We start from the raw sequence: 26,798 nt of genomic DNA, 5'->3' as shown, positions 1-26,798 counted from the left end.
CCTACCTTGCTCTGCTGGAAGGATGTAGAGATGAATTAGAGCATATTTCTAGAACACATAACTTTGTTGCCTGTGGTCTTTTCAAAACCCTGCTGCCAGAATAAAGCACCATCCGTGGGAAACTGTCATGACAGCAGTCATTAGAGTCATCAGTATTCCTCGAGTTTGCTTACCATCAATGCTTTCTCAATTTTGACTTATTCCTAATTTTGCTGACCACCTTTGAGAAGTAGCAAGATGTTAAAGATTGGAGCATCCTGAACTGGATACTGAACAAACACAGTAGACACAGTCTTTACCATGACGTCTCAAAGCCACTGTTAATAAAGACTGCTTAGCATACAAGAATGTTAAATGAGAGTTAGGTGTCAGCACTAATGATAATGCTTAATTACCTGTGTTACGCTATCTGATCCAATTCATTTGTGTAGGCATAGTAATTTCCTTTTAAGGTAGCTCAGCTGAGCCAATAAGGCCTACTTTTGCCCATCCAGAATTTTCTGCTGTACAGAACAGACTTTTTTTCTTATTTTTGGCCCTCTTTTCAGGAGCATATCACATTGTCAGATTGCACTGGTTATGCAACACAAGGCCAACATTGCAGCCTGCAAATCTGGCCATCATTGCCTTAATTTGTTGAGACTGAATGTAAATACAAAACTTGCTTGGGTCAGCAAGCACCGAGAAAGAGCCTGTACAAAAAGTACAAAAGCAAGATATTTCAGCACTATGAACACACCACTCTCCAGAATGAAAGTAGCCTTACATCAATTTTTTGAATCAGAATAACTTTATTCTTCTCTTTCTTTTTAAGAGTGTAGAACCATTATTTTATTAAAAAAGCTAAGGAATGCAGCATTCTGTTACACAAGTACTCCCACTTTTACACAGCTCACAATGTAGAAATAATTAGCTCTTCCAAATGTCTTTCGTTTTTCTTCAATTAAAGGTTTAAGTTTAAAGTAAGCAGTCTTGATAAATTAATGATATGTTTAGCAATCTTAGTTGTTCAATTCTTATTATTACTGTAATTTCTTTGAAGAAGTACAAAATGTTACAAAAGTATCACCAGCATAAGTGATGTTGCCAAGGTGATATTTCTTTCATACCCTGAAGGTCAGTTAATAGAATCAGTACATTACAAACAAACCAAACCCCGCTATTTGTCAGTGAGGAACAAGTGCAAATGTACACTGCCTTGAATTCAGAGACTCTAAAAGTCATAGATACATGTAAATATAAATATGGATAAGGAAGATGTCCAAATAAAATACTGTACAATGATTCAGCTTTTATTCAAGCCAGTTATTCTAGCTTGCTAGTTCTGCACTTGTAAAGAGTATAAATACATTACTGCTAAGGAAGAAAGTATTGTAATCATACTACCCATTGGGTTACTGCTGAATTAGCTTGGCTGGGAGAAAAGGGAGGAAGGGGCATAATGATTTTTTTTTTTTTTTAACATGACTGTTTATTCTAGAACCAGGTGTGTTGTGAATTTGAAGCATCATAATCGTCTTGGAATAACTCCCCATACGGACATTCCTGTTTCAGCGTGAGAGTTTTTATTAAGGGTTAGCTTATTTCACTTACAAAGTTATCCTATTCAGAATAAGTGTTTCCCAGAAGCAGAGCTTTTTCAGAAAAGGTATTTCAGTAAGTTCCACCACATAGACAGAAATTTATTTATATGCCTATATAAAAACTTAATTATGTTTAATAGATTTTGATACAGAAAGAAAAAATGCTTTAACTCCAACTTCCACGTACTTACACAGTATTAATATAGCTTGGAGCATGTATACCTGGTGTCAGAGTACTGCACATGCCTCACCAGGCAATTCCTGTAGGCAAGCTTTAAGCCTTAAAACCACAACTAATCTTCAAAGGTGAAATACAAAGCAAAGAAAAATTGTTTTTACACTTCATTACTTCTTTATGTTCTGAAATGACGATATCACTGCTAGATAAGAAAGCCGATTTTATTCTTTAGCATTTTTGAAGTACCAGTGCCACGCATTCCTTTTGTTGATGCAGTGCTATGGCAAGATCTTTGGAGATTTGTAAGATGCAATAGTCTCCATTTTCATTTTATTTGTCCAATATTTTATATACATTATTAGAAAAAGAGGAGGAAAAACTGCATTTCAGATTAGACCATATGGCAGCATTAACATTAGGATTACCGATGATCCTGCTGAGATCTCAGGGAGAAAAATGTGTCTCCCTTCCTACTGAAGTGCTCTGATTTACGTCCACTGCAGTGTCTGTGAGAAGATGCACTGGGAATAGGAAAAGGTCAGATTACAGCCTTTCCAAGATCTTGCCAGAATCTGTGAGCAGGCAGAGGAAATTATTATCTTGGAATTCCAGTGAAAGAAAAAAGATAGAAAAATGACATTATTTTTATAAAACTAATGAAATGTTGACTGCCCTTTCAATATAAAAATTATTGTAACAACAGCCACTTGTCGCACCCAATAGCCATTTTTAATCCATAAGCAAGATCTTAACTGAAAACAGAAATATTTTTGGGAAATCTGAATATCCAACAGGGCTTACTTTGAAAATAAAACTTTACTATATTTATCAGAAGTAAATATTGAATTCTGTATTATTTACTCAGTTTGCTGTTAAGATAGTTCATTACTTTCATGAACTCTCTGCCTGAGAATAATTTTTTAATGAAAAAAAAATAATCTGAAAGCTTTAAATGCTGCCAGTAGGTTTCACTATGAGCTACCTTTGAAGCCACAGCCAACTGGGCACTCAGGAGTTTGTGAAGGCAATCAATCTGGTGCATTTTTGCTTAGGAATAATGACAGGTGTATCTACACAGGGCATCTCATCAAAAGCTGCAGAACTGTGGCCGATGCCCATCCTTGCTCAGAATTCATGTGGTTTGCTGCCAGCAATAAGCAAAACACAAGCACCAGGAGAGAGAAGAGGTCCTTGAACTCTGCTGCAGCCCTGGCCCAGGGCAGGCTGACTTGATTGCATATGGTAGATGCCAACATACCACTAGCATTTGCTTAGAACATATCCAAAGTTGCATTATATTTAGATGCCACTGTGAGTTTTATAACTTTAAAGCACTTCTTGGTTTGTTATTCAGGTTTGTGCCTCTGCAGTACCAAGATACACCCTCCTTGTTTTGTGACATTGACATTTTCTTGTTGCTTGCCTTATGCATGTGTTAACAACTGCCACTTGAATGGGGTGACTAGACAATAACAGGGGAACATACTTCAGTTTAAAACTCCTACTCAATATATATATTCCTGAGATTTCTTCTCCTGTCAGTTAAAACTAAGCCATTAAGTTAATCGTATTGAATTTTGAAAAAGGTGCTACCCGAAACCTGTCAAGTTAATTATTCTTCTTTATCCTCTGAGGTAGGAGTGCTCTGTGTCAGATAAACATTTTTTAAGTGTTCCACCATAACTTTCTCCTCATCTTCAAGATCTGCTCCTTCTTTCATTTCCCACCTGAAAGAAAAAGACTTTATATTAATGTTTTAAACCAGTCTTTAGTACAGGAAACCCATAAACTTGTTACCATCAATTCATTCCCCATCTTTCTCACCCCACCAACAAAACTTGAAGTGCATCAGTCAGTGTTGCTGAGTCATACAAAACTATTCATTGCTATTATGGCTCTTTGCTTCATTCACTGGTTTATTATATAAAATCTGTCTATATGGTTTCCCTACCCAGGAACTTGTGCAGGCATCCACCAAGGTACATGGATGTTTTCCTCTTTTCCTTTTGCCATTGCACTGAGGACCCTCTTTGAACCAGAGCAAAAGTAGTCAACCTATAATTTGAATTTATGACTTCTCAGAGTCATTCTGAAAGACCTCTTTCAACAGCAGTCAACTAACAGTCAAACAGACTCATTATAATTAATGTGATTTGTTGTGTATTTTTAGGTAGAGGAGTTGTTTGCTTAGAAGAAAGACAACTGAAAACACTAAATGGAATATATTCAAAACAGTTATTGCTGGAGGAATAAAGCACAGAAATCTAGCAGTCTTTGCTAATGGAAGCTTAACAATAAATCAGCAGATTCCTTTTAAAGTGACTTCATACTTGTCAGCACATTTCATTGAATCTTAAATGATAGTGTTGGTAAAAAAATCTTCAGTGTCATCCAGTTTGGACATCCTTTAATGTTCACTTTATCATAAGTTATTACTAATACATTGCATTATCATTTTATTAAAAAGTAGTCTATTTTTAAAGTATTTAAGCAGGTCCGATGAGGATAAGAATGTCTTCTATGCATTTGCTTAACGGTATCCATGAATTAAAGATCTGTGAAATTAGTTTGACAAACACCTGGTTTCTCGTAGAATTTTGAAACTGTTCCACTTTTACACATTTTAAAGTCTGGGGGGAATAATGGATTTTAAAGCACTACTGGGAAGTAGGCAGTAGGACCACAGTGTATCTTTGCTGTTGTAAGTGGGATAGAAAACCAGGTGTCTGTGTTCAGATGGAGAAACAGTCAATATTTACTCTTTGAAAATTTGTCCTAAATGGAATCTGTTTTTATTGACATGACTAAAATGTGTGCCAGTTGTTTTGGCGATAGCAATTGGTACCAGTCCACTAGCCAGTTCAAGGGATGTGAACATGAATGAAATTACCATCATGCATTACTTCCAAAATACAAGCCTTATCAATCAAACAGCCAGCTCCTCTGTTCTTTCCAATTATTAGTCACATAGCTCTTAGAAAAATATTCCAAATTCAGAGCTGGCCTATATATGTACATATTTGTCTGGCTGCATCTTGGATGAAATTAAATTGAATTCCAAAAGGGTACTGAAACTATGTGAACCACTCCGTTGTATCACCATCTGCATTTTTCATACAGCTCATATAACAACCACAATGACTCTGAGCATACAGATACGTACTTAACCAAACTTCCAGTATGTTCTTCATATTCAAAAGTAAGCAAGTACTTAGAATAAAATACCGTCTCTTTTCTAAGCTTTAGGGTAGAAGTTTTCATGTCAATACTTGTTGTGCACTCACAGAATTAAACATTGGAAATATTCTTGCAAATATGTCAAAACACCAAATAATGCAGGTGAAATGTATGCACCTGAAGAGGACTACCTAAAAACTTTTCTGTATATGCTGTTGCTCTCTATACTGCATACAGTTAATCTTGGGGAAGAAAAAAAAAACAGTAGAATATTTTTCAGACATGCAGCAAAACACTTCAGCACAAATAAATACTGTGAATCACTGAAGTTTTCAGCTGATCTCCTAGACCTCAGATCACGAGGTCAAAGAGGATAACTAGCACTGGGAGAGCTTCTGCTTCGCCTCATAAATGAAGCAAGAGAGGAAGAAGCCTTGACTCGTGCATCTTTACACTAACAAAGTATGAGGGGAGAAAAATCCAGTGCTCTAGGATGGTTCAAGTGCTGCAGCTCAGGTTTCCTTTGCAAGGTATAGGCATGCTATCCTTACATCAATACATCCATTTATATAAAATGTTGCATTATATGTTTGTTTCTCCACTGTACTGAGTTATAAAAATATTTTTCAATCCGTCTTTTAAACACCATGCAGAATATTTTTAGCAGGGCTGTATTTAATACATTGTGATACATTAGTGGCATTGATATTCTATTGTGATATTGCAAATATTTTGTAAACTGTACTTATAAACCCATGGAGGTACTTTTAGAAAAACATAGTAATGACTACATTATATATTAAGTTGCTTGTTACAGACCAAAGGATTGTTGCAGTTGACAGCAAAGCAGTAAGTGTGCATTCTAATTAACATACATGGTCATATTCCAATATAGATTACCAGAAGTGATACTGATTGCACATGCTGCAGTTAGGTTCTTTTATAGAAATTGCCTTGGGAAGTTTCCTTCTCACTGAGAAGTTTACTCACTGTTATTATTTAGAGCAACTGTGTAAAGGGAAAAACCTGTAAAACAAACAAACAAACAAAAAAAAACCCCAAAAAACAAAAACAAAAAAAGCAAGCCAACCCCAAAGTGAAATAAAAAAAAAAACAAACACAACAGGAGTAAATATTAGTAGAATTAAAATGAAAAGTAAGAATGCTATAGAATTCAGATGTATTTTAAACTAGAAAAATCTCCTGACTGGTTTTATTTGAGTGACAAACCATGCCCTTTTTAAAGCTTATAGAAGAAAAAAAGTATGAAAAGTGAACAGTTTACAGAAAGGATCACCTTAATATAAATATTTTATAGTGGCACTTTATGTATTCATAACAGTGCTTAGGTAGTATTTTGACATCTATTGCTTTTTGTAATAATTACAAGTTTTGACAAGGACTTGCTAAACCTTACATCATGCATAACTTCATGGAAGAAAGAAAAAAAAAAGGAAATGCAGCCACTGGAAATAAAATGGATGTTTGCCATACTGACACCATTGCTATTCCTACGGGAAAGCAGGTCCTACTGTAGAATTTGGTAAGTGATGAAATATTAACTGTACAGCTATACATCAGAGCTGAAAATATGCACTTCCTAATGAATAATAATAGCAATGTTTAATAATTGCTCTGTAGAAAAAAATAGCAGTACATTTGATGACAGTGACATAATTCATATCCAATCTAAATCAGACACAGACAATACCATTCAGGTATGCTATCACGGGTAAATACTGAGATATAAAACCCTGAGCTCTTAAGTTTATATATTTTTATTTTGGTGAATTATCACTGGAGGGCTTTACAGACCATTTTCAAGGGGAATTCTGATAAAAACTGTAAGCACAAGGAAAAAAAAAAGGTCTTCTTTGCCGAGCATTGAGAACAAAATCAGTCAATGGTGGGAGAAGAACAAAGAAGAGGTGCTTAAGCTTATCTCACATTCATTTTTGTGTTTATGTGTTTTAATGTTCTTTCATGTAATGTACATGAAAATATTTTCCACATATTCATTTTCTTCAGTAAGCTGTTTTGCTGTAATTTTCAAACTCCCCTCTGAATGAATTTATTTATAAATAACACTACAATCTGAATGAGGGAGAATAAGGCCATAATTTGCGCATAAACAACTAATCAATACAATTTTGTGAAATGGAAACAAAATTCATCCCATTGTTTCATAGGTGCAGATTTCTTGCAGGGGATGTATTGCTTGTGTCCAGCCAGCTGTGGCACAGTCCCTGCAGCTGTGCAGCCCTCCCAATTCAGCTGGCCCTGTTGTCCCATTCCACTTACAGAACATTTTTCATGTGCAGGCATTTCCCCCAACCTTTTAAACTTGAGCAGAACTAAAATGCTTACTTGTGCTTTCTCCAAAAGAGGTCCCCATGTTTCCCTGTATTTGGTCTTTGCATAGTATAATTGTATTATTGACTGCTTGCTGAAGGTACGATGACCATTTTTTTGCTGGCCATTCCAAGGAAAGGCTAGTGACAAAGTAAGTAGGCATGAAGCAGAGACAGGAGTTTTGGTATTTCGTTTTTGCTGTTTGCAGCCCTGACACTAATTGTAACCCACCATCTCACATCCTGTTCTCAGATCTGTGTGCTTTGTGGATTTTGGTGAGATTTCCAACACCTTAATTGAAACAGCCACTATCTATTTCTGTGTGCTGGATTACACCCTCATGTTTGCACCTGAGATGAAAGAAGTGTTAAGTCTGGTGGTTTTGGATAGTTCTTGAGATTTCTGATGATGAATTCAAATTCAAATGTATTTAAATCTAAATTAAAATTTAAGCTCATATGCAAATGTTTGTTTCAATTGAAAAAAAAAACAACAACAAAAACAAAACAAACCTTTACCTTTAAGTAAGTATTTTATTGACATCAGTCAATAAAACGACTGGTGTTGCCTACACTAAGCTGCAAGAGGTAACGAAATAATGCACGTAAAGAAAATATCTTGCCATCAGCTCACAGAGCACTTTAATGAATTATATTTTTGCTTCCTGGAGTCTGTGAAAGACAGTCATGCAGTGAGTTCCTGCAGACAGTGAAGGATCATTTTATCTGTGTCTGTCATGTTGTATTTCACTGTGAGATGAGAAAGCTCAGCAGCTGGTATCTTGTTTGCCACTTTTGAGTATTAGAAGAATATACACCTCTGTGTAACCTATTTCAGTTCAAAATATACATTTTATAGCATGAGAAATCATAGCCTATAAAGTACTTTTCGTCTCTATGTCTCTATGAGGAAGCCATTTAAATCTGGTATTTGTGTATAATCTCAAGTCCCAAAAAATCTTTTCAGCTTCTGTGTTGGGCAATGTTTTGTTTTTCTAATGGTAGTTCAATCAAGTTCTGTTTGGTTAAAATTTGTTTTCGTTTTCTTTTTTAAGTCTGAAACTAATTTTTTAACTCCTTAAATTTTTACGGTTCAAAGGGTGTCTACTTTGCTTCAATCATTTTTGCAGTAATTGAACCCTAATAAACATATGCTCCTCTCAAGGACATAAAAATCAGAGGTGGGGGGATAGTTATCAGAAATACAGCTTCTGTACCATAGAAAAGAATCAGAGCAACAATGCTTATGCATGTTGCGATTTTGGTAGTGATATTCACAATGGAATCACACCAGTTGAGATGAGGTCACTGTGTCTACCTAACACAAACTAAGTCACACATTTTGTTAGTACAAAATAAGAAATGTTCACTCGTAAAGAAAACTTATATTGCTTTCATGAAAATGTATGTGAAAAATGCATCCTTCACCATATTCAGAAACAAATCAGAACTGAAAAATTCAGTACAACTTGGCTAAATTCTTCTCTCTTACAGATACACAAACAGCACAAAAAAAGGGTCCTCCCAGATTTTTTTTCAATCAATAAAATCAGGAAAGATACAGAGGAAACACTATGAGAATTATTTTTACATATATTTGTAATTATTGTATGCTACAAGACTGGGCGCCAGTCTTGTAAAAAAAAAAACCAGAAATCAGTACACAGAAAACATTTTAGAAAGTATGTCATGAGAAAAGAATAGAGCTCTGACTCACAGGTTAACCTGTCTCAGCTATGGAGTTAAGACATTAGAAGGATATCTGAGAAGTTCTGGGCTGAAATAGAAACTTCACAAGTGTTAGAACAGAATGATGAAAGACCCTTTTCCAGGGCAAGAACACAGATACGAATGTTGTCAAGGACAGCAGAAGGTGCACAGCAAAAATTTTATGAGAAGCTTTCCTACTGCAATTAGAGAGGAGAGGCAGTGCTTAGCCAGCCTTCCTGTTACTGCTGCTTGCTATCCCATAGCTTTGAAGGATGGCATCTAAAGACTCAGACACCAAGCTATGAGAGGGAACAGCAAGCTATGGCAGAGAGAGGGAACAGCATTGGAATAGTATGCAACTTTCTCTTAGGTCTTCTTTTATCTAAACCTTTTTATTTCACATTTGTAGCACGGTACATAGTATCTATAATACCTAAACAATAGTATTTATGATACCTATCGTACCTGAAATAAGAAAAGGATAAGGAAGAGAGACATCATACACTTCCAGTAGTTCTCCTCCACACTGCATCAGTCCACTAGTATTCCTCATGGGCTAAGGCACCTGAATTCCCATTAGGCTTGTTTTGTCAGACCTTGGCCAGCTGGCTTTCCATCATTTCACTATGAGTCATGGAATATGTGCCTCCTTAAATTGAGTCTCACTGTTGCATTTTTGTGCATTTGGGAGTGAGTTAGATCCTATAATAGCATAAAGAGAAGACGCATAGAAATATACGTACATCAGCGGGATCCTAGAACTATAATGCTATTGAGAGATGAAGTGAATGCTAGAACCTTCCTCATCTTGGCAGGGAATTTGCTTGCCACTCTTTCTCTCTTTTTTTTTTTTTTTTCAAAAATAAATTATTCGTGTTCAACCTTCGGCTGAAAGATTTTGAAGAACAGGACAGATTTTAGTTGACCTATTCTTGATAAGTATTTTAATTAAGAGTAATTTAATTAAAGTTTAAATCCAAAATGAACACATTTGGTTTCAGGGTTTTATAGGTAAATAATGTTGGTTTTTATTCAAAATTATATCTCAGTTTGGAATGTGTCTTTGATTTCACAAATTTTTTGGCAGATACTCCCTACATTTTCAGCTTTTCCAGAAACTAAGTGTGCGTAAAATGTTTTTGCTCAAGATAAAATTTTGATTTTTTGTTGTTGTTATTTATAATGAATTTAAAGAGATAAACAAATAAAACCCCGACTGACAACCATTTATATAGCTTCAGTTTGTAAGATTTGTGCCTTCCGCAGATTTTGTCTTTTATTTCAACTGCTTAGAGTTTGAAGTAGTTTATTCACAAAGAATAAATTCCTGTAATGATATTCATAGAAATAATGGTGCTAAGATCCCATATGCTTATTGCCAGAAGGTTGTATCTTGTCCCCATTCCTTTATTTCTTCTTTAGACTATCCCAAGAATCTCTAGTGCACATGTGAAACAGTTTACATGAGTCTCTGAAGAAAGAACATTTGTACACTTGATACTGCAATTTCACACAATATATCAAATACATGTGCACATACATACGTACACTCATGTGAATACGATGCATGATCACAGAAGACTAATGATGCTGGGATAAAAGATGGAAGATTTTATGGAAATAACGGGATCAACAAAACTATGCATAAGCTATAAATGCCTGGAAATGACTATTTAGATGATTTTGCACTTTCTATAATTTTATATAACTTGTTAATTGCTTTTTGAAGAACTGCAGAGACGCACATTCACAAAACAGAAGTATCTTATTATCAAAGTGTTGGCAACATTTCCATTAAGTAAATATAATTTTTACCTGCATATGGTTACATGATAGAACTTGATAGCCAAAAATGTATTCACTAAAAATATCCAGCTCTTCAAATCATGCACTGCTTGTTCCCTTTCCTCAGCTCTCCTCTTTTATTTCAATTTACAAAGGCTTTCTGTAATGAATGTTGAAAACCCAGTGTAAATAAAGCATTAAGTTTTCAAATGTGATTACTATGGCATAAGTGCATTCTGTAAATGCAAACACAAGTTACGTCTGCTGAAAAATTGCATTTGATCATTTGACAGCTTCTGGTGGTCTCAAGTTTGACTGCATTTAGACTGAAAAAGTGTTTTTCTATCTTTACACAGAATTTCCTGCAACACTGCCTTTAGTCCTCCTACTATGCACTGCTGAGTAGAGACTGCCATGAGCTCCCCTCATCGAGGAGGTGTACCCACTCACACATCTGAGCCTTCTTCATGCTGAGCAGTCCCAGCTCTCAGTGTCTCCTGCTTTTATCATATTTCTTCATACCATGTGGAACTACCCCAGATGGCACACAAACACCATATCTCCTTCACACCTGTAGAAATCCTAGCAGGCAGCCCTACCAAAGGAAACATTAGACCCGTCATTAGCGCCGCCCCATATGGCATAGTTGTCCCTCCTCATTCATGCTGCAGCTGCATTGCGCTCTGACTATGATGCGCTCATGTAACTAAAGATGGTACTGTAGAATATTTCTACATGGCATGACAGAGTGTTGTAGGTAAATGCCAGAGACAGTGCTGAATGAGCTCCTCGCAGTTCTGGAAAACAGCGCATTTGCATGATACTGGCCTAAGCTCAAAAAGCCATACCTGCTAGTCAGGAGGGCAGATAACTTCCTCAGATGGCCTTAATTTTGGCATTTTTACACATTCTAAATCTTCAGCTAGCAATTTGAATTATCTTTGGATGTAGTATATTTATATGCTATCTTAAAATTATAGAGCACCTTATGGAAAATGCTGACAAAAATCCAATAAAGAATATCACAAGATGGTATATATATGTATATATATATATAAAGCATTTTGCAGAAAATATAATCCCAGTACCACATACAAGTAAAATCACTATCTTTCACTGGTATTAAAAAACACCTATCTGCTCCAATATAATCCAGCGACCACCAGAGTGCACCTATTTTAGATGCTGGTGGGTAATTTTCTGGAAAGACAACATGCTTTTAAGTAGTTCTATCCCCCAGTTTAAGCTGAACTGCTTGGAACAGGTAATCCATGAGGAGTGTGTTTCAGGTTTGGTGTCACAGCAGTCGGGGTTCCGTGTGTCCTGGCCTGCCCAGTTAGCTATGGGACAATTCGCTTCATCACACAGCACTACTCTGCTGTTTTAGCACAGATGCTGATCAAGTGCCCTTGTACTCCTAAGGTTTGGATGAGCCCACACGAATGACATCACTTAATGAGAGTCACCTGATCCCCGAGGAAAGAAAACCAGTTTCCTTTACAGTATTTTATCCATGCAAACTTGTCCTCATACAGAAAAATCAAACTGGTTTCAACTTTTCAAATAGCTTTTTGCAATAGCTGAAAGAATGACATAAATTTGCCTAAACCAGGTATCTGTGTTATATGTCACTACTTCATTTCCACGTCTGAAACTTGCAGGGTAAATGTGGTCCCTCCAATAAAGAGCAATATGTGACCACTGCCTTATTTATTATCCTATAGGAAATAGATGTCTAATACATAAAATCCACAATAATTTATTTCAGGTCTCATATACTTTTTAAAAAGCAACAGTATGGAATCTGTGCACAAAATGACATGACCATCGATGGCAAAAACTGAGTCAGGATGAATTCTTTAATGGTAGAGATTGAGATATGCCAAAAATAAAACAACGTAGGGGATGAAGGGCCATAATAAAGTGGGTGGTTTCCATTGTTAGATACAGAAAAACTGAATTCAACAAGCACTAGGCCTAACAGCTGTATCTTATTTATTTTCAAAACTTTGTGATAGGTTGTGCAGCCGTGTCTCACTCCATGAGAACTGCTGGGGATATACTGGAAAAGCAGCAAGCAATGCGTGCAGGGATATGATCTCAAAGAAGAAAAACATAATCTACATTTAAAAATCTACATGACCTGACACATTGATTTTGGACTAGCAAACAAGTGAATGAACAAAGGAGATAAACATAGATAAACATGGTTTATGTCCACAGTATGCTTCATTGTCAGCAGGTTAACACCTCTTTCTAGAAAGGTGTATACTAAATGAGTAAATTAATAAAGACCTCCTTTATGTTTGGAACTGAAAATCTTACTGTTTTACCATTTTGCTCCAAGCATCATCTCCATGTAAGATAAAACCGTCTGTACCAGTGTAAGCAATTTTTACATTTAGAAATGGGGAAAATGCATCTGGAAAACATTGTCACATCACAAGTGCTAAGAGAAAGGTGAGTGAAAAGAGGTCTGAAAATTCTGGAAATCATTCAGGCAGACCAGCACCTGGCAACCCAGGTAAGGGAGCAAACAAGAAGAAACTCCCCTGTATCTTTTCTGTAAAAAAAGCATATCAACTGATAAGGAACTGTGTTGTTTCTTTGTTCTCTGCTTAGCTCAGGTAGCACTTTAACTGTTGTTAACTAGAAATAGATGAATAAATAAAGGGAAGTTTCATGTGGTTTTGCACTATTACAAAGAATAGCAACTCTACAGAGCAACACGGCAAACTCACCTGCATAAAACCACTCTTGAGGAAAGTATTGTAAATAGTTTTTTCTATAATTCCATATATGCACTTACTTTAGCAGCTGAAAAGACAGATGATTTAACAGAAAAGCTACATGTTGAAATGCCTTAATATACTTCACATTTCTGGTAGCTTTTTTCCACTCCTCCTTCTTTGGAAAGGATGTACAAATATTGTTTTAAAGACTATGAGGATCTAGTTTTCCAATTCATCCGGTAGAATAATTTAAACTATAATAATGGTTTTATTAACGCAAGAGGTGATTGAAGGACTTTGCTGTACTTAACCTAAATGCTAAAGAAAATGATCTATTAAATTATTTTCCAGTACTCTTGTTAGTGTACCAAAAACACTGTGATACAAAAAGAAACAAACACATGAGTATAGTACAGAAAATCTAAACTGATTTGAACATAATCTATCTCCAGCAAACATTTAATTAGTTTCCTATCAGGCTAGTGAAAAGAGCATTTGGCAAGTGATTCACTAAACTTTCTGCTGGCACTATTTTCTAGGCTTCTTTAGCTAAGGCAAGTATTATTTAACAGATAAAGCAAAAGGCAGTTTTACAGATGGCTGTCTGACGTACAGATGATGTCAGGAATGACAGAGCAAGGAGCAGATAGATAACGACGTGCAAGAAAGCAATAATACCATGCAGATTTTTGGTTAAGGCATGTAGATGTAATTGAATTGCACATGATCGTTATTACTACCAAGGACTGCTCTGAAAGTAATGGCTTATATTTTATGACGTTGGCCCATGACATCAGACACGGGTGTTGGTGGTACGGCAGTAGGGCTTGGACCTTCCCACCAATACCCCATTACATGTTGTTGCTGTGTGACAGATGGCAGCAGAGGAGCAGTCTGTCAGAATGGTGTCTGACAAGGAGGTGCCAATGAAGCAAAGGTGTATCACTGAATTCCTTCATGCGGGAAAAGGTGGCATCTGCTGACATTCATTGACACTTGCTGAACATCTATGGAGATTGAACAGTGGATGTGAACACAGAAAGTCACTGGGTAGTGAGTTTCAACAGTGGCAACAATGACAGTGGGTCACCTCTGCTGGTGCAGACTGTTATGAATGTAGCATGCAGGCTCTTGTTCTTTGCTGGTGAAACTATTTTTTACGGCTGTGTACCATTTTTAAGAAGAAAAAGCATTTCAGAACTAGAAATCAAGAAATCTCTCTTCTTCCCGTGGAGTGTGCTGGTTTGGCCATCGCAACGCAGGGAAAAGCTATACATCCTTACACTGCTTCCTGGTCCAAGTCATGGAGAACAAGATGTGCAAAAGCTGTCAGGTTGTGGTACCACAATTCAATGAGGATTTCATTAATTCCTTAGCATAAAAGAAAGAAACCAACACTGTGGGACAGGCTGTACCTTTCCAATTCTAATCACATGCATAAGACATGCAAGGAATGGTGTCCCATGTGCTGGTGCAATTCCCAGCTGCCAGGCTCCTGGCTTTGTGTGTATGCAGATGTACTCTGAAAGATTTGGGTTTCATCTTGATGCAGGATAGGAACTATTTCAAAAATCTCTGACTTCCATTCTTTCTTTATTTACCAAGTATACTGAAACACAGCCAATGAAATCTACATGTGATTCAAATATCATACTTCTATATACGAAGGTCTGGAAGACTTCCAAAAGACAAATGTAGGTGGAGCCTACAGCATCTGGCAAAATGCCTATAAGATAATGCCATTTTCAGCATTTGAAGCAGGAATTCTAGCCTATTAACTTTTCTAAAGCTGCTTACATGTTTCAGAGAACATGACACAAAACACTTTGATCTATCCTGATTAGGATGGATTTGAGGTAGCAAAGAGTTAAAAAAAATATAATAATTCCTCACCATATTTGAGCTCCTGGTAATGTACTTTTTATTTCTAAAAATCAGAAATCAGCACAAAATTCAGTGCTTTCAGAAAAAGAACAATTCCTGCACAAAGAGCTGCCAAAGAAATAAAGAAATGATGAATATTACAATAAATGAGAACAGGAAGCCAAAGTCAGTGCAGTGTTTCTCTCCCTTTTGAATTTCTAATTCTCTCTATATTTCTGCTTAAGTTAGACAGCATTCTCACTACATATTTGTGGTGCATCTTGTGAACTTTGTTCTCGGATAAAATAGAAAGAATACATTGCTGAAAATGTATTGAAATGGTTTTAATTATTTAGTATTTTTAATAAGAATGATGGATTTAGAAATTACAAGGAGCCTTAGGATCATAGAACCTAGTGACTGATGCAGCTGGCACTTGGAAATTTTATTTCATCTTACCAGCAATTTCTGTGTTTCTGAAATGTCTGAAGCGTCCACAGATATGGCAGAATCTGTGCTGAAAAGATAGAAGTGGGAACCAGATAGAAGTATGGTGTATCTGTCTAGTTACAACATACTAAAGTCACAACAAAGACATTGTAAATCATGGCTAAGTCACTTCATAGGCAGAGATGAGATGCTTGTAGCCTACATAAAAATTATGAGCACAGGAACCTTTGACAGATCAAGCACAAAACAACTGCAGTGTTGGCTCGTTACCTTACGCTCCTTCAAATTTCAGTCAAATAAACACCAACCTACTCTTTTACCTTACTGACCACTCACTCAACTTTTAACAACCCTGGGCAACCTGATCTGGTGAGTGGCAGTCTTGCCCACTGCAGGAGTTTGGAACTGGGTGGGTTTTAAGGTCCTTTCCAACCCACACCATTTTATGACTATGATTCTATGATTCTATTCTGCCTCTCAGATGCACTTGAACTAGAGCATCTGTGTTTAAAACTCACCTGCAGTATTGCAAAAAAAAACCAAACTAGACAGAAATACTCTCTTGTCAAAAACTCTTTGACCTCTCCCTTATAAAAGCTGAGTGAAAAAACAAGGGTGTTTGGGTCACATACTCTTCCTTGAATTTGCTTTTCACTGTAAAGCTGCACACCCTAAAATGCACACAAATTATTAAGAGAGCTAAGAATCGTGGAAGTCAAACTGTTGTGAAGGAGGAATTTGTACTTACTGCTGGCTAATATTGCAGCATGGAAACCCACACACAAATCTATATAAAACTAAGAATGATATGCCCAATTTGCTGGATGTGGGTGAATGTTTCAAGTAGGTATCGTTGCACATTTACCCTTCTTCTAATCATTTCTGAGTGAGACAGTAAAGCTTCACGTTGAGCAGACATGGCTAACTCAAGACCAGAGATCTACAAGGAGACCAAATCAGGAAATGAGAGCTGTTGGTGCGTGTCACATTACATTCATGTATTTTTCCCTACAGTACTTCTTCAGAAAGTAAACATAAAGATCTGTTTCTTATGTTTCCATATGCAGCCCTCCTGGAGTGTTTGGTCAGAAAAGATTTGACTGATTTACAGTCTGGTATTGTAGTCATGAGAAACAACATGAAAAATTCCTGTTCTCTGCTTTCTTTAGACATGTCACTCTAATACTAGTTCTGCATGAAAGGCACAACTTACTGTGAGTCTATTCATTAAAACATATCCAAACACACATAAAAAGCAATATAACAAGAGTATATTACACATGCAGATCTAATGTGCTCTGTTTCTGAACAATTCTAAGAGAGCACCTGATAGTGGTGGTCTTCTGGTAGGTGGTGTGATAAAGTACACAATGCATTTAGAAGTCCTTTTTTAAAAAATTCCTTTCAACTGCTTGTTCTTTAACTTCCTTAATTTCTTAAATTTGCTGAGCCTCTTTCTTTCTTAATGTTGTGGCAGTGGAGTAGATTGCTGATAGCACAATACCTAGTACAGTATGCCTTCTGCAACAATTTTGCAGGTAATTTCCTCAAACTCAAAAGAAACAGCATAGATAGGGCAAAGCTAGTCTGTAATTTACTTCTGGATAGCAAATTATCAATTTAGTCACTTCTCTAACAAAATGAAAATAATTTTTGTCTCTTAGATTGATTTTTAACTGTGCTATTACAATATTTTCCGATACTACTAATATCATGCATATTTAATTTTATTTCAGAGATAAAACATTTTGTGGAAGGAAGAGGAGGATAAACTGACACAAAATGAAACAATTCTTCACGTTAAAAATAACCAGCATGAAAACACAGTTGCAAGGAAGGTAAATTATAAAGTATGCATTTATCCAATCATTTTAAATACCATAATTACACTGACTGCTCATCAAAAGACTTTTAAGACTCATTAAAATTATAAAACATTTCTAATTAAATCCATATTTAAATGAAGTTTCTATAACAAATCTACATGGTACTTTAAATCAAACAAAAAAGTTTTGGTGAAAAAATCCAATTAATTGAAGTTTTTGTGAGTATTAAAGCTTGATAATGGGGCCACAGCAGTTGCCATTTTGATAAAATTGAAGCTTGTTGGTTGTGCTATATCCATCTCCAGCCCAAACTGCTCTCAAAACAATTATCTTAAAGAAATTTCACATGCCAAATGTTATCCTAGAATACAATTTCTTTTCTTTTTTTCTTTTTTTCTGGCAAGGGTAGCTTTTCAATATAGCAACTGATCCAAGTGGCTTTTATGGCTAATATTACCTTATACATCATTTAAGTGATGCCATCAGAAGGGAAAGGAAGGCATCCACTCACATATGCTCTTAGCCTCTGTGATTTCAGTGAGTGTTGGCCAAGCAAGGCTCTGGGGACCTGGGCTCTTGGCAGTGCAATGGCAGTTCATCAGTGTTCATGTAGAGACTATCCCTGCGTACCCCTCTTCAGACCGCATCTTTGAGGATTTATAACAGGTTCCCACTTTCGATCTTGAATTGCTTTACTGCTTTTCATCAACAGCATTAATGTTTTTTCAACATTACCAATAGCATCACTCCTTTTGATCCAGCATCTTACCTGTAGATGTTTAAGTATGAAGAGGACATCCCTATTACAAATACAACCTGTAACATCATGTAATTCATCTATTTCAAATTTACGCAACATTAGATATTCTGAGGGAACATATTTGATGTATTTCTATTGTTTTCACCTTTTCTTAATGACAGTTAACCCTTTCTGAACAACACCAGAGCCTTAAAATAACTTTCTAAGATGCACACTTGATGAACCAATTGCACTATTCTTTCCAGGTAACTTTCAGAAACTCTTAAGCAGGAAGTACTATTGAATGAACAATTCAGGAATATAAAACTGAGGACACATATGAAAGATTTTTAAAATAATACCCTCTCTATGACCATACTGGACCTATCTTCTGTATAAAATCAAATCCTCTGAGAAGAAATGTTTTTAAGAATTTTTTCTGACAATGCTCATTACATGCAAAGTGACAAAGATGAAAACTACAATTCAAGTGGATATAGCACTATTAATTTTATGGTATATAAGAAAGCTTGTAAACGTGTTCTATTTTAGACTGTATATTTCAGGATAAAAGATTGTATTACTATCCCATGGTGATGAAAATTCTTCATCTGAAATCACGGAAAATCTAAACTTTCCCATGTTCTTCTACATAACTAAATTGTACTTCATGATAAATTAGCCTCACTTAAGGATTTATGTTTACTTATATTGTCTTTCTGCACACAAGCCTGCATATATCAAGTATAGGCACTTGCATAATTATCCTTAGTAAGAAACAATTATTTGCTTATCCATTATTAACGTACTTGTAAAAAAGTATTACTCTTTCTTAGCCAAACTTTTCGTCTGGAAATCCCTAAATGCAAATTCGTCTATTATAAAATAATTTAAGAAACACAGGATTGCAACCAAAGTTGGAAGGGTTACAAAACTTCACTCAAAACAGGTTAAACTATATTAGGTCACTCAGGACCACATCCAGTCAAGTTTTGAACTCTTCCAATCATGAAGAGCATGATGTATTTGGGCAACTTTTCATCAGTAAAAATGTACATCTATCTCTATTTACAAACTTTGTTGAACTACATTAATTACATCAATAACTACTATTAATTTTCATAATTTATAATTGCAGAACCAGGCAGCTGTGGGATATTCTTCTGAGTAGAAGAGGTGGCTATTTCTCTAAATGTTTTAGAGATTCAATATGTGGCTTTGCTGAAGGACACAGGAATTCAGCATGGAGGCCCTCACTGGTAAATACAGGGACTCTCTATAACAATCTGATGAAACGAGAAATCTCAGCAAACAAAGTGTAAGCAAAGCGTAATTGAAGTGTAAGTTCCTCCAAGCTTCCTTGCTGCCTCTCCTTGTGGAGAAGTCACCTTTCTGTGGTGAAGTAGGACACAGTTTTCCAAGAAAAGTCTCTTCAAGAGGCTGAAATTCAAAAATCATAGATGCTTACAAAGAAAACATGTAGACTAGATGACAAGAGAAGAGTAGCATGCTAGCAAAAAAGAAGAAAGAAGACTTGCAGGTGGAGAAGGGAAATGCACTGATGTATGAACATAGGACAAAGCATCCATGGCTTCTTTGAGCAATCATAAGGATCAGTCTGGGTAGTTTTACCCTGTTATGGTAACAGTGACGGAAGAGTTGTTTACTCTATCTTCCCTGTTCTTCCTGGTCATAGAGACAGACAACTTTCTCTAGCACTTGACAGTACTTCTGCTGTGGGGAAGATGGTGTGGCAGAGATTCACTTTCATAAGTTTCCTGCCCAATTTCAAAAGAAGGATTTTTTTTTTTTTTTTTTTTTTTAACAAGGAATCTCAGAATGTGGGTTTTGTGAAAAGTTAAAAGTTTTTCTCTGGCTTTCCTCACTCTTGACTCTTCATGTTCTAGCAGTAAGACCTCTGACCGTCCCAAATGGGACACACTCTATTGCATCTCACTAAACAATCATATTCAACAGACATTTAGGTGTAGACAACCTACGTAGCATACACAGCAACTGTAATCTTGAATTATTTTCCGTGATTTTCATTTTCCATTGCTTGTAAAGTGAGTTTTTGTTTTGCCATTTTTTTCCCCCATCTGTCTGTCCATGCTTAAATTGCCACCCTTTGTATTCTTCATTTTCCTCCTCCTTTTCTTTCTCACCTCTTTTTTTTTTTTTTTTTTTTTTTTTTTCCCCTCTATGCTGAAGGGGCAAACAGGCAACAAGTGAGATCTGTCTCTATGCACACCTTACGTGTGTCATTACAGAACAATGTTAGGAATGGTACAGTTTTGCCAAAAAAGTCTCAGATGTTAGGAAAGGAAAATGAGCTGCACTTTTAACAATCAACACATGTAATAGACTACATAAATTCTACTGTACATAGAAATAACAAGACCTTCTTGAACCCTCCCAGTGATTAATTAGAAAACCTGTCTTACAGATTTTTCTCTCAGGTGTAGTAACCTCATAGACCTTACCATTAAGAAGTAATAAATAAGCACTTGGTTAAGCACAAACTAGTTGATAGGCAGTGAAAAAGAGTGACGATCTTGGTTTTTATGCAAGACAGTTATCCTGTCATGCTACCTTTGAGAAAAAATAATACCAAATAAAAAATAAAAATTTCAACGCCTAGTATAATTATTTAGAAAAATTAATTACCGTATTTCCAATATTAATGCAACATGCAGGTAGCACAGAGCTCAAGCTATAATCAGGGCACTCTGCTATCACACTACTCTACATTAGCTACACAAATCCGAAACAAAAACAGCCAGCAAATCTGCAAAAAAAGCATATGAAATAGTATAAGGAAACCACACCTATGTTATGGCCTGGAACATATGCCTAGTGAAAGATAGTGCTATATTTTTAACCTTTAAACATTGTCTTTTTAATGCGCTTCTAAGAAGCACAATGTGAGGAGATGCAAGTTTAAAGAAAGTTTGACAGCATTGAAGATGCAATGGAAAAATTACCTCTTCCCACAGATTACCAGATGCTACATATTGGCCTCTGCATTGTTCGTGTTACAGTAATCATCTCACTTTATTATTTTTTTTATATACCTCCTGATTATTCAAGATTATTGAAGATTATTGAAAAGATATAATTGTTCTAGTTCTGCCTCATTTATTTTGAATTTTCTTTAAAAGAACAATAATTTAAGATATTAGGACAATAAATACAACTAATGAACAAAATTAATAACTAATACACATACATTATACCATATATAATATATTAATAACTAATATCTTAGTTAATAAAAACAATCAGTTTTATTAGATGATTTAGAATACAGAACATTAGAATTTGGACTAGTTTTAAAAAGTATAACTCAGGAAGGTCTTAGTTCTGCCATTTTCCTTTCCAATCCTTACTTGTATGAACACAAATTGTTTTTTCTGTGCTTAGCACAGCTTTAACATTGAATTTTCAGTGCCTATACCTGTGTGAGCAATAAGTAGCAACTGCCACGGACAGAGGTTGCTGTTCCCTATGGGCTACATGCCCACAGCATAAGAGGAAGATGCGAAAGTCAAATGGATTAGGGATGCAGAATGATGGACACCTCCTTGGATAGTCAGCAGCAAGCAGGTGACACTATTTGTGTTACCAATGAAACAACTCCTACTCATTTATCAGACACATTGTAGAGGTACTGACAATTTACTCCTCATGTACAAAATCCACATTCTCCATTTGGCCAAGTTAACAGTGGAGGGAAACACAGGAGGCAAAAGAGAAGGCAGCAGATTTTGTTCCAGCACATGCCAGACAGAAGAGATGCCTACTTCACAGGTTTTCTGAAGATAAAAGGAACTTTGCCCCTCTGCTTTCTTCTCTCTTTCTTTCCTCCAGGGAGTTGGACAATATGAGAAGAAAATGCAGCCCCCACAACAACTGAAGCAGGTGTTAGTTGCTCAGGTCAGGGTACTTCTACTGAAAGGTTTGACAGATAGATCACTGCATGAGAAGATATCTGACTTTAAATACAGACAGCAGGACAGCAGAACCTCTCAGAAAACAAAAATCACATCTTAAAAAAAAAAAAAAAGAAGAAAAAGAAAATTGTATGCAAAACCCTTAGAGTCAGATCTCAATATTCCTTTTTTTTTTTTTTTTCCTATAGAAATAAATTATAAATAGAGTTGATAATATAAATGTGGCAGGCTTTTCGTATTCTCCAAATAAAATATCCGTCTGTATTTTGAAACAGCGTGAGATGTCAGATGCTAAGCACATCAGCAGGTCTTGGAAAAAGTAAATTTAAATAAGATATGAACTGTATTATGCACTGGTAGGAAGCACATAAATTAATTTGACCTGTCAGCTGAAAGTTGAAGGGGGTGTGTCCAAGCTTAAACAAATTCTCATGAAGCTTTTACTAATTAACATCTGTAAAAATCTTCCCTACTGAAAGCACCCTTAATATTTCACTTAACCCATTTAAAGTTCATCATTCTTCTTCCGAGGTCCTTTCCATACCTGGAATTACATGATGGAAATTATATATTTAAATCTCTGATGTTGCTGCATTTTAATCCTTGTGTTGCTTAATTTTGAAATCCATGTTTTGACAGCTCAACCCCCTTGATTAATGTCTCAAAGGAACCCCTATATGGTTTGCATGTAAGTGATCTCATTTTGTGCGGGAGCGCTTGTGCTGGTACGTTGAACCGATTCACCACCCAGGTGGCTACATTTGGACTAAATGAGCTGTGAAGATCTTCATCTAGGCCCATCACAGTCTTTCTTCATGTAGCCCCACGGTATGCAGCCACTGCTCCAAACACGATTTGTCACAACCCATCAATAGAAAATAAATTATTGCCGTTCTGTCTTGTCAATGGGCTTGCCTTCACTTCGGCTGGCCTAATGATTGTAAGAGCAAAGGGAGCACTTCCAGCCTTTGTGGAGCATGATTATGACTGAGCACACAGCTCCCATATGCATCCTGGCCAGTAAAAACAAGCAGGGAAAGCAAATTATTTCAGCGTTTTGCACCAATGATTAGACCATTAGCCATAAATGCTACAGAAGCTCGTATTTGACAGTCAAGGCTCGTTCAGTTCTGACATTTATATTCTCATTTTAATACTAGTAGTAAGTGCAAGGTAGCGGCATTCACATATCATAATGTTAAAGTGCAGAAATGTGAGTGAGAAAAACAACTGTGGCAAGATTACAAATCTTTAAGGCGAAGTGATAAACTATATATAATAGTAAAAAGAATTGATTTAAATTTGTTTCCAGAGTAGAAAGATTCTCAGTTACATAAGCATCAGAGGAAAACATAAGACTGCAAAAATGTTCAAGTGGCTTACTTAGAATTTTTTCTTCTGAATTTAAGAAGAACTTGTAGCTGATCCCTTAGAATTAACAGGGTGGCAACAAACCAGCTTTTAAAAATCCATTTTCCTTAGGCCATAGAAAAGGAATGAAAACAACTCAACTCAAACAGATGGTATTAGTTTGGATCTTGAAATTCAAACACTGTGGGTCAGGAGGTAACTGCTATAAACATGTAGGCAAAAGCATGAGTAGGACGTTTTCCATGACAGATACAGCTGTATAACACTGCAAAGAAGCCCCACATTTTCTATTATAATCTAAGGTATATAAATAATGTGACTTGAGACCATACTCATTTTATGTTTGAAACATTTGCTATAACTAATGGACGCTAATAATACCATGAGGGAGAAATTCATCTTAGTAAAAAAGACATTTGGCTTCATTCAATAAAGATGCATTAGACAAAATGAGAGACATTCTTTTAAAGAATTATATGAGCACTTTCAACAACAGTCACCTAAACTGTATTTTAAAAATAGGTGGATGTTCAAAGACTCAGTTGAAATACCAACTTTTGCTAATAGACTATTTGGAATTCTAAGATTGAAATTGACATGTAAATGACAGCTCTCCAAGGCAAATGGTCTGATTTTGGTGGTGGTGTGTGGAGCCAGGAGTTGGACTCTGATCCTTATGGGTCTCTTTCAACTTGGAACATTCTATGATTCTGTGATATGCTTAACCAAGTATTTCACAGACCATGTTTTTTTGTTTCTTCTGAAAGTCAGAATACAGAAGGCTATTATATCTTTGCAATATAATTACAAAATATTTACCACTGCAGCTAAAACAGTGGTATCAGTCTATAACCTGACTTATGGAACAGACTTATAACCAGACATTATGGAACACACCTCATTCACAATGCTGTCCTCATATCGTTGCAGCACCTTCTCACCTTATATGCCATAGAAGCAAAGCACTGAATGGATAGTAGGAGTGTGAATGGACTTGATGTGCAATAAAGTATAAGCACCTTGTCCTGGGGAAACATACATGTTATATGTATACTGGACTAGTGACATGAGTTGGATCCAAAATGAACCACATGAACTACTGGAACAGAAGCAAGCTCCAGAAAAATTATCAGTCCTTGGAGTGAACTGAACATGAGCAGGCTAAAGTCTTATCAGTAACATGGCAACTTAAAACAGTCAGATACATAGTCTGTTGTAGAAGTGGAGACAAAAAAGTGAGTTAGAAATTATAATAAAGAATCAGATGAAAATTACGTAGGTATATTTTGTATACATCTCAGCTCAACTATTTCAGTAATCTGAAGTTGAAAACTAGGTATGTAAAATAAAGACAGAAATAACTAGACACAATTATATTAAACAAGAACACTATAGTATAATCTGGTGTGTACAAATTCTCTGAAACATACAAAAAAGTTAGATTATTTAAAGTTCAGCACTTAAAATTTTGAAAATGCTGGAATTAAGGTTACTGTGAATTCTGATTATCAAGTTTCACACACAATCTTTCTATCTACTGCTATCTTTTGTGGGCACAAGAGAGAGAACAATTTCATAATGAGTAATACTCAGTACTGTATTCTATATTAGGCATTCAATGTGTGACCTTGTATCTTATTTACTATTTACTGTATACTTCAATGTTTGTATTACCATTATTATTTATTTCCTCTTGGGCTTTTCCATTGCAGGCATCTGTGCACTTCACAAACACTAAAGAAAATATTTACACAACATTATTTGAGACGAATAGTTGCTACCCGATTTAGTTTATCCACAAACAAAGAGAATAGAACCAAATTTGAGTAAATCTGAGACCCATTAATGTACTCTTGGGGAATACTTAGTATCATACAGTGTTTTCCTTTCTGCAAGAACATCTCCCAGTAGTTTCATCTACAATTGAGTGTGCTCATGTATTCTCCAAAATAGCTCAACATTCTCCACTGTAAGTAACCTGCTCTGTATCCTGCACAAATTCTGTGTAGGAGACAAGACTAGAACAATTCAACATGTCATTCAACTGCTAGGATCCCTTCTCTTTTGGCCTTAGCCTGCCATTCAGACACTTCAACTACGTTGGTAATAATGAGGCAGAAGTTATTCGCAAAGCCATGACTGAGTTAGTACAGTCCATGCTGTTCACTGAAGGAAGATGTGATAGGAAGAGGGAAAAGTACTGGACTATGTAGTTGAATGCATCCCATACTGTAGTCAGAAATTGCTCATGTATCTTGGTATCAGCTTTGGAATTCTCCATATACGTACATGTATCTGAAGACAATATATTTTTGTTAAGGGATATATCAGGGAGATACTGTATATCTAATTGCATGTTTAGATGAGCATTTAACTTAGGTAGGAATCAGACAAATCTGAATCAGGAACTTATAATTTAATACAGCAGAATTCTGTAAAAATTATCCAATATCAATACTTATTCTATCTTTTGACATAACAAAACACAAAGCTAGATATTACTTTTCCTATTATGATTTCTTAATACCCTGCCATTGTCATCAGTAGCATAATAGAGAAAAAGACTACTGAGCATACATTATATTCCTTTGATTAAGCGGGTGCAGTGGAATTTCAATCATTTCAAATCATAATTAAATGTCCCATTTTTTTCATTGCCTTTTTTTTTTTTTTACATAAACACATTTTGGCAATTAGATTATGAAAGGAACAGTTTTTTTAATTCTTTTTTTAAAGTTGTAATTCTAAAGAAGTAGAATAGACAGATTTATTCACTCTGGAAGGGTGAAAGACCTTGCACAGGGTTATCTGACTGTTCTGTTCATAAGGGGACTGACACCACATCACCCTTAGTTTTACTTCATATCTTTGTGGTATCTTTTAGTTGCTTAAAGCTGCTCATGATTTATAGGCATTTAGATAAAATAGGAATTAAACTATAAAATGTTGAGACAATAACACATTAATATCCACATTATAAAAAAAGTCTGCTAATGACAACAAGCTGGGTAAAAAACGATGAAACATGGCTAAATAAAATTCAGCTAAGAAGTTGCTACAGTGGAATAGAATATGTTAAA

At 35.8% G+C, this 26,798-nt stretch overlaps 1 protein-coding gene across 2 annotated transcripts in view; it reads right to left on the bottom strand.

Moving 5' to 3' along the window:
- Positions 1–831: 831 nt before the first annotated feature.
- Positions 832–26,798, bottom strand: part of KIAA0825 (KIAA0825 ortholog) — a 229,148-nt gene continuing 203,181 nt past the window's right edge. The window contains exon 20 of one of the 2 annotated variants that reach the window (XM_048930559.1): positions 832–3,488. In XM_048930559.1, coding sequence (XP_048786516.1) covers positions 3,374–3,488 — 115 coding nt within the window. In that variant the 3' untranslated portion in view covers positions 832–3,373. Of the gene's footprint in view, positions 3,489–9,877; positions 10,945–26,798 lie in introns of those variants that run through there. The other variant, XM_048930562.1, reaches the window with a different exon arrangement.

The sequence above is a fragment of the Lagopus muta genome, chromosome Z, assembly GCF_023343835.1.
Source record: "Lagopus muta isolate bLagMut1 chromosome Z, bLagMut1 primary, whole genome shotgun sequence".
Classification (NCBI taxonomy): domain Eukaryota; kingdom Metazoa; phylum Chordata; class Aves; order Galliformes; family Phasianidae; genus Lagopus; species Lagopus muta.
This window is presented reverse-complemented; position numbering and strand designations above follow the sequence as displayed.